The sequence below is a fragment of the Chrysochloris asiatica genome, unplaced genomic scaffold (assembly GCF_000296735.1).
Source record: "Chrysochloris asiatica unplaced genomic scaffold, ChrAsi1.0 scaffold00318, whole genome shotgun sequence".
Lineage (NCBI taxonomy): Eukaryota > Metazoa > Chordata > Mammalia > Afrosoricida > Chrysochloridae > Chrysochloris > Chrysochloris asiatica.
Window position 1 is genome coordinate 1,903,293 of NW_006408836.1, and position 8,613 is coordinate 1,911,905.

The window sequence follows — 8,613 nt, forward strand, 5'->3', positions numbered from 1 at the left end:
CACACAACAACCACAACACTGTATATTGTTGACATGTCTGAGTTATCTTAACAGTGGTGCTTTCTTTCAAGTATTTGTTCTTAGGTGCTATAGAATTGTTTCTGACGCATAGTGACTTCTTGTAATAGAGTAGAACTTCTCCATAGGGTGTAATCTTTATGGAATCATAAAGATCTTTCTCCTAAATAGCCACTGGGTGGGTTCAAACCACCGACCTTTCAGTTCATAGCCCAGTACTTAACTGTTTGCGCCATCAGAGTATGCACAAGGATAGGGAAGTAGAAAAGGCATGACCTTTATACTGGGATGTATATCATGTTTATGGAAAATCACATGTTGCACAGTGTTCCAGATACAGTTTCAGGTGGAGGAAGTTACCAAGCCTCTCGGTTTGCATTCCAATTGTATACTTTCTGGGACACTGAGAATCCATTTGGGCTGGTTTGCCATCATCCAACATGGAGTTTCTCTTTTGGGTATTGTTTCATGCTATGTCAAGTTAAAAGGTTTTGCCTATCTCCAGCCAATGAATGGTTGTCTTTGACTTAAGCAATAATCACTATTCAGATCAGCAGTGTCCAGAATAACCTGGAGATTTTGTTTGGAGACATACTAGGGGCTCCAAAAAGTTCATGGAAAAATTCCATTATTTTTTAATTCTATTTTTCCTTAAAACTTTTCAAGCCTCCTCATATGGCAGGGCTGGGCAGCCATGGACTGAAGTCACTCTGTGTAACCTTGGATAAAGTTACTTTATTTGTCTCTGTTTCCTCATAATTACAATGGGAACAATGATACCTACCTTGTAGGTGAGGATTAAATGGAGTAAAATGTGTAAAGTGTTTGACAGAGAAACTGACACATGAAAAGCATTTAACAAACTCCCCCTGCATTTTGCAAATAATATTTAATAAATTGAGAAAATAGTGCATGTTGTGTTTCTAGTTCATTTATAAAATTTTAGGTTTAAGAAAGCCATTTTTAAAACTACTATTTTAAAGTATTTTAAAGTAAATATTTTCACCCAACCCCATCCCACCCTCCCCCATACAACTAGTGGAGGTGGTTGTGTGCCATGGAGTCAGTTCCAACTCGTAGTGACCCTGTATAGGGCTTCTGAGGCAGTAAATCTTTACAGGAGCAGAAATCCTCATCTTTCTCCCACAGAACTGCTGGTAGTTTTCAACTGCTGACCTGAGATTAGTAGCCCAACTCATAACCACTATGCTACCAGAGCTCCTGATACTTCCGGTGAAAGACCCAAAAGATACAATTTCATCAGTGTTATACAAACTTATTGTGATATATCTAGGCTTCTGGAAAAGAAATGGAATGATGAGTTAATTGATAAAAGAATAGATTTGATAAAATAAAAGAAATGATGAGTTAATTGTGACTGATTGTGACCCTGATGAAGATCAAAGAGCACAGCCTTCAGTATGGATTGCATCTCAATGTAAAGCAAACAAAAATCCTCACCACTGGACCAATAAACAGCATTTTTATCAAAGGAGAAAAGATTGAAGTCGTCAAGGACTCTTCTTCTTGGATCAACCATCAACACTCATGGAAGCAGCAGTCAAGAAATCAAATAAGATATTGCATTAAGGCAAATCTGCTGCACAAGACCTTTTTATAGTGTTGAAGAGCAAAGATGTGAACTTGAGGACTAAGGTGCGCCTGACCCAAGCCATGGTATTTTCAATAACTTCATATGCGTGCAAAAGCTGGACAGTGAATAAGGAAGACTATAAGAATTGATGCTTTTGAGTTATGGTGTTGGAGGAGAATATTGAAAGTGCCATGGGCTGCCAAAAGAACCAACAGTTCTATGTTGGACGAAGTGCATCCAGAGTGCTCCTTGGAGGCCAGGATGGCCAAACTTCGTCTCCCATACTTTGGACATACTGTCATCAGGGACCAGTTGCTGGAGAAGGGTATCATGTTTGACAGGTGGAGGTTCAGAGAAAAAGAGGAAGACCCCAGCAAAAGGATTGGCAGAGTGGCAGCATCAATGGACTCAAGTGTGGCAGCGATAGTGAGGTTGGCCCAGGACCAGGCAGTTTCATTATGTTGTGTGTAAGGTTGCTATGAGTCGGTACTGACTCGATGGCACCTAACAAAACCAAGTGACCCTGTAAGGACAGAGTCCAACTACACCTTAGTGTTTCCAACGATGTAAATCTTTATGGAAGAAAACTTGCCATAACTGTGTCCCACGGAGCGACTAGTGGATTTGAACCACTAGCATTTCAGTTAGACATGACATGCTTTAACTACTGCCCCTCTAAGGTTCCTTAAGAGGGAGGAATGGTGGTGGTGGTGGTGCTGTGCTGTAGCATAGGTTCCAACTCATAGGAACCGTGCATAGGCTTTCTGAGGCTATCAATCTTTACGGGAGCAGAAAGCCTCTTTTATCTCCAGTGGAACCACTGGTTAGTTTTGAAATGCTGACTGTGAGATTAGCAGCCCAACTTGTGACCACTATGCTACCAAGCTCCTTGAGAGGGAGGAGAACGAAGTGCTAATCCTGCTTTGTCATTAGTGAAATCTGATTTAAGACAATTCATAATATTTTTGGGCCATCTGTGAAAGGTGGAGACTTGTTTAAATGATCTTAATTAAAGCTTCCTTCTAATTCCAAGAAACTATTTGTGGAAATCAGGTAAAAGAGTGTTGGAAAATAAAAATTATGAAATCAGTGATACTGACTAACCATGAAAATCATGTCTTTTTAAAAAAAACTACATTTTATTGGCAAAAACATTGTAAATGATTGTGATAGTTACAAATTATTGACACTGATCTACTTTGATCTACTGGGAAATGGGAAGGAAATGAAACAAAAAGAATGTGATACTGGAGAAAATGGACTCCAGTTGTGCCATAGTGTTTAAATTTAAAGCCTAACCATCTTGGTTATTAATAAAACAGTTACAAATTGTTGCTTCAGCTTCTAGGGATTTTAATTGTTATAACACAGCTGGCTCCATTAAGGAGTAATTGACTTTATGAGCTGATCGAAAGAAAACTATCAAATGATTATGTTTGACATAGATGGTGATTTAAGACATACCATTTTAAGAAGTTGTTGTTGTTGATGTTATGTGCCATGGAGTTGGTTCCACTCATAGTGACCCTGCCCAAAATTGGATTAATAATGTTCCTTTGTAAACTAGATGATTTTAAATGAGCAAGTAGAATGTTTATATGGAAAGGAATATTGTAAGATTGTTTTAAAGTGTCACAATTACCTGGGTTCATTGTTATCTAATTTCTTTGTTGTTATTGTTAAGTGCTTTTGGGGTAATTCTGCTTCACAGCAACCCTGTATAGGGTTTCTGAGGAGTGGCTGGTGGGTTTGAACTGTTGAATTTGGAAGAGCCATCCAGTGCTTATCCTACAGTGCCACACCAGGACTCTAATTTTATTTGAAGTGATGCAATGGAAAACTCTCTGGATCATAACAAGCTTGAATTATTGGTTTTAAAAATGATGAGGTTTTCTTTTCTATTCTGTGATTAAAACAGGCACTTTAAAAAAAAAATCCCAATTTATTTCAGAAAATGTTATGTTAAAAGATGCAAATGTATAATGAGCTGTGGTGAAAATTTGAAATTTTATGGAGTGTTACTACAAAAGCCAAGCAAAATTTCTAATGTACAGTTTAAAACTCAATAGTGAATGCTATAAATTCAACTGATTATTAAGCAAAATGATAATTTAACAATAAATTAATAACATAATAATCTTTCTACAGGTTTTATTGAAAACTACTGCTGGAGATATTGACATAGAGTTGTGGTCAAAAGAAGCTCCTAAAGCTTGCAGAAATTTTATTCAGCTTTGTTTGGAAGGTAATCATAACTCTTGGATTTCATTCAGTACGATCAGTTTTTGTAAATTTAAAAATAAACTGCAGTGTATTTTTTCACAGCACTGAAGACAGGTGTTAAACTGATATGAGTAATAAGATGGGCTATGTGTCAGTAAATGGAGAGAAGAAAATAATTCCCCAAATAAATCTATATATGTTTAACAGCATAAATTATCTCACCAAAGAATATTTTGATCCTTTTTTTGGTTTCCTTTGCTAGCATCTCTAACAAAGATTCTTTAATTCTTTTAATGTGGGCGTTCCATAAACTTGCCTGTTTTCTATTCTCTTCACTCTTCGTTTTTGACCTTCCTCCAAATCATGAATATTGAACTCTAACCATTGCTTCTCTTCTTAGCTTTATATTTTTAATTGCCTGGTGAACTTTTATACTTGAGCCTGTGACTGTCAACTTTAACTCCTACTAGCTGTCCGTCGATTCTGACCCACTGTGGCCCCATATTTTACAGACTAGAGCTGTGCTCCATAGCGTTTTCATGTTTATGACAGATTGCCATGCCTTCCTTTCTCTGGGTGGGTTCAAACTGCCAACGTTTTGGTTAGTAGCTGAGCACTTAACTGTTTGCATAACACAAGGATTCCCAGTTGCAACTAAACTAGTACAAAACCAATCAATTTCTTCTCCAGATTACCTTGACTTTTACCTGCATGACTGCAATTACTTCTTACCTGGTCTTCATCTCTCTGATTATTAATTTCTGTATCCTCTTATTGATTTATTTGGTAGTTCAGTCCTTAGGCAGCTTGACTTCCTAGCTTTCTAACTTTATTTTTCATTCCATCTCCCACATGCTTTTATTTCCTGAATGGCTTCTTCCCATTTCCACTTTCGTGCTTAACTTCATACTAATTCTCTGTTCTGAAATGTTTTATCTTCCTTGCTTTGCTCTTCAAGTCTTACTAAGTTTATCATTTCTGCTGAAAGTTCCGCTTTCTCTACTAAGCCTTCCATCCAGCCTCAGCAATGTTTTTATCTTTATCTCTAATTTTTTTTACATTTGAATCATGCAATGACTATTTTTCGTTTTTGCTTTACAGAATTATTTATCTACCTGAGTGTTTTCCCCTTCAGAATATTTTGTATAAGAAACTAAACATTCCAAGCATTTTGGGAGCTTCTTGAATACATTGAATATAATTTTTAGTATCTTGAATAGTGGAAAATCATTGTCGATCAAATTGGTATATGATTTTCAGAGATAGACAAGGTTATTCAAGGTATCAGGAAGCAGCATTTTGGCTTCCTGAAGCAAGATACGAAAGAGAATCTAAAGCAACCTGTAACAGGGTACAGTGGAAGCCCATCTAGACAAAATGAAAATTACTCAGTGGGAACTCTACCTTCTCTGCACACTCCAAAACTAAACTCCCTCTTGAAAACTTGTAAGCCAGTCACTTTGTGCCTTTATCCTTCTATCTTCTTTTGATGCATTCTTCATCATTCAGTATTTTGCCCAAATCCAAGTTGAGGATTGAGGTTTTTTGTCAATTCCCTCAGCTTTTCTAACTCTAGGTCTTTGCACATTTCATAATAATATTTGTCTTCTCAAGCTGCCCTTTGAAATTTTCTATTCAGTTCTTTTGCCTCCACCTTTTTTCCATTTGTTTTAGTGTCTCTATACTGGAGAGTAAGTTACAGAGTCACTTCTGACATCTGTTTTGATCTTTTCCTTCTTTCTTGTCTTCTTAATGACCTTTTGCTTTTTTCTGTATGATGTTCTTGATGTCATCACACAACTGTTCTGGTCTTCAATCATTAGTGTCTAATACATCAAATCTCTTATTGAGATGATCTCCAAATTCAAGTGTAATATGTTCAAGGTTATATGTTGGCTCTTGTGGACTTGTTTTAATTTTCTTCAGCTTCAGCCTGAATTTGTACATGAGCAATTGATGGTCTCTTCTACAGTCTGCCCCTGGCCAGGTTTTGGCTGATGATGTGAAGTTTTCCATCGTCTCTTTCCACAGTTGTAGCCAACTTGATTTCTGTATATTCCATTTGGTGAGGTCCATGTGCATAGTCATCTTTTATATTGTTTAATAAAGGTATTTGCAGTGAGAAAGTCATTGGTCTTGCAAAATTCTGTCATGTGATCTTCAGTATCATTTCTGTCACCAAGTGTATCTTTTCTAACGCCTGATTCTTTTCCTCTTTGTTTCCAACCTTTGCATTCTAATCGTCAGTAATTATCTATACTTCTTGATTGCATGATCTATTTCAGACTGAAGAAATTGGTAGAATTCTGAAGTATCATCATTACTGACTTTAGTTGGTGTATAAATTTGTATAATAGTTGTATTAACTGATCTTTCTTGTGGTGGTGGTGGTTTTGTGCTGTGGAGTTGGTTCCAACTAATAGTGACCTTATATAGGGTTTCTGAGGCTTTGAATCTTTATAGGAACAGAAAGCCTCATCTTTCTCCCACACAACAGCTGGTAGTTTTGGACTGCTGACCTTGAAGTTGGCAGCCTGACTCCTAATCACTATGTTTCCAGAGCTCCTTGGCCTTCCTTGTCTGCATATGGATATTATCCTAATACAAACAGGTTTGTACTTCAAGACAAATCTTGAAATGTTCTTTTTGATGATGAATGTGACACCTTTCTTCTTCAGTTTGTCATTCCCAGCATAGTAAACCATGAGATTGTCAGATTCCAAAAGATCAATACCAGTCCATTTTAGCTCACTAATGCCTAGGATATCGATATTTATACATTCCATTTCATTTATGACAACTTCCAAGTTTCCTAGATTATAATCCATACATTTCATATTCTGATGATGAATGGATGTTTACAACCGTTTCTCCACCTTTTGAGTTGTACCCCATCAGCAAATGACAGTCCCAAGGTTACTCCATTTACATCATCACAGTCAACTCTATTTTGAGGAGGCAGCTCTTCTCTAATCATATTTTGAGTGCTTATCAACCTCAGGGGCTCATTTTCCAGCATTGTATCTAACAATATTCTGGTGCTCTTCTTTATGTTTCAATATTCTGGTGCTATCTACAGTGTTCCACTGCTATTCATAAGGTTTTCAGTGACTAAGTATTCAGAAGTAGTCTTGTCTCTCCTTCCTTTGTGTTGCTGATGTTGAGTGCCATTGAGTCAGTTCTGACCCATAGTGACCTTGTATAGGGTTTCTAAGGAGTGGCTGAACTGCTGACCTTGACCAATTTTGCAGTCCATCACATTAACCCACAGTGCCATGCCAGAACATGTCTGTCTTAATCTGAAAGTTCATCTGAAACCTGCCCACTATGAGTAACCCTTTTGGTATTTAAAATATCCATTGCAATACTTCCAGAATCACAGCAACACATAAGCCACCACAGACAGATGCGTGGTATATCTTCACAGGAGCAGAAAGCTGCATCTTTTTCCTGCAGAGCAACTGGTAGATTTGAACTACTGACGTTGTGATTAACAGCTACAATAATCATTCATATGAGGGGGTGTATTTTGAGGAAAATTCCATTATCCCTTTTTTTTTTTTTTTTTTTTGAAGCAAAGTTTCAAGTTTATTAAGCCGGCTGGCTCAGAAGAGCTAACTTCTCTAGATTCTGAGCCCTGAGCATAGGTTCAATGCATGCAGGTTTATATAGTATAGAAATGGGGAGGGGCTAGGTTTTGGACCTGTTTGAGGACATGGAGGAAATCAGAAGATTAGTCCCTGTCAGTAACCTGATTAACAACATTCGAGCTTGTCTTCTGGGAGGGGAGGCAGTAAGTTAATGTTTTACCTTTCCCTGTTCATTCCCCGCTTTGAGGCTCCCATTAGCCTCATCATCTGGTGGTTCATGTAGGAATTGCTGGTACTTAACATAGAGTAATCGTGAGGTTTCCTTTTGACTGATAATTGTATCAGTGGTGGTCTGTATGGCCTTGATTGCTAGTGAGAGAAGGCAAATTCCAAATAAAAACAGAACCCCACCTATGAGGGTCTTGAACCTTCCAAAGGCAGAGAAACAACCTCCAATATCTTTTAGTTATATTTTTTCCATGAACTTAAAAAAATCCCCCTCATGTAAGTAATAGTTTGAACACCTATATTTAATTATTTTAGGTGTATACTGAGTAGAATTGCTGACTCATAGAGTAATTCTGTTTAATCTTTTGAGGAAGTTCTTACCTGTTTTCCTCAGTGACTATACCATTTTACATTCCCACCAGTATTGTACCAGTTTGTGGCTTTTGATTTGCATTTCCCTTATGACTCATAATATTCAACATCTTTTTGTTTGTGGTCCATAATTGCTCCTTTTTAATAAAAATCCTCTGGCCTAGTCGAGCCCTGATTTTTGCCCTTCAAATTCTTTTTTTCTCATTGAGATACCATACTTCTACCATATCCAAGTTAATGTCTTTCTCCTCAATGAAGTCTCTCTGATAATATGAGTTCCAGATAATAAATGCTAAATGTCAGGGACCAGCCTCGACACAATCATTAGGAGGGTATCGATAGGAGGATGTGGAGTCGGCGAATGAAAATAAAATAAAATAAAATAAAACTCAAAGAGTCAATGGGTCATTTTGAGTCTCAGGCAGATGGTGATAATGGCTCTCTTCTGATGACTCCCTGCTGACTGCTGCCTTCTCCATTTATTTCAAAATTGTTGCTTCTTATATCCCCTTTACAATATACTATGATCTCATAATAGTCATGTACAAGCAGTTACAAATCAATCAAATATTATATTGTTACATCTGC

General features: G+C 37.3%; 1 protein-coding gene across 1 annotated transcript in view; it reads left to right on the top strand.

Moving 5' to 3' along the window:
* The window catches only part of LOC102815309 (peptidyl-prolyl cis-trans isomerase CWC27 homolog), a 381,669-nt gene that overhangs the window by 3,695 nt on the left and 369,361 nt on the right, over window positions 1-8,613 (top strand). Inside the window, exon 2 of the mRNA XM_006875295.1 lies at window positions 3,761-3,857. Within this exon, the coding sequence (XP_006875357.1) occupies window positions 3,761-3,857 (97 nt within the window). The remainder of the gene's footprint in view (window positions 1-3,760; window positions 3,858-8,613) is intronic.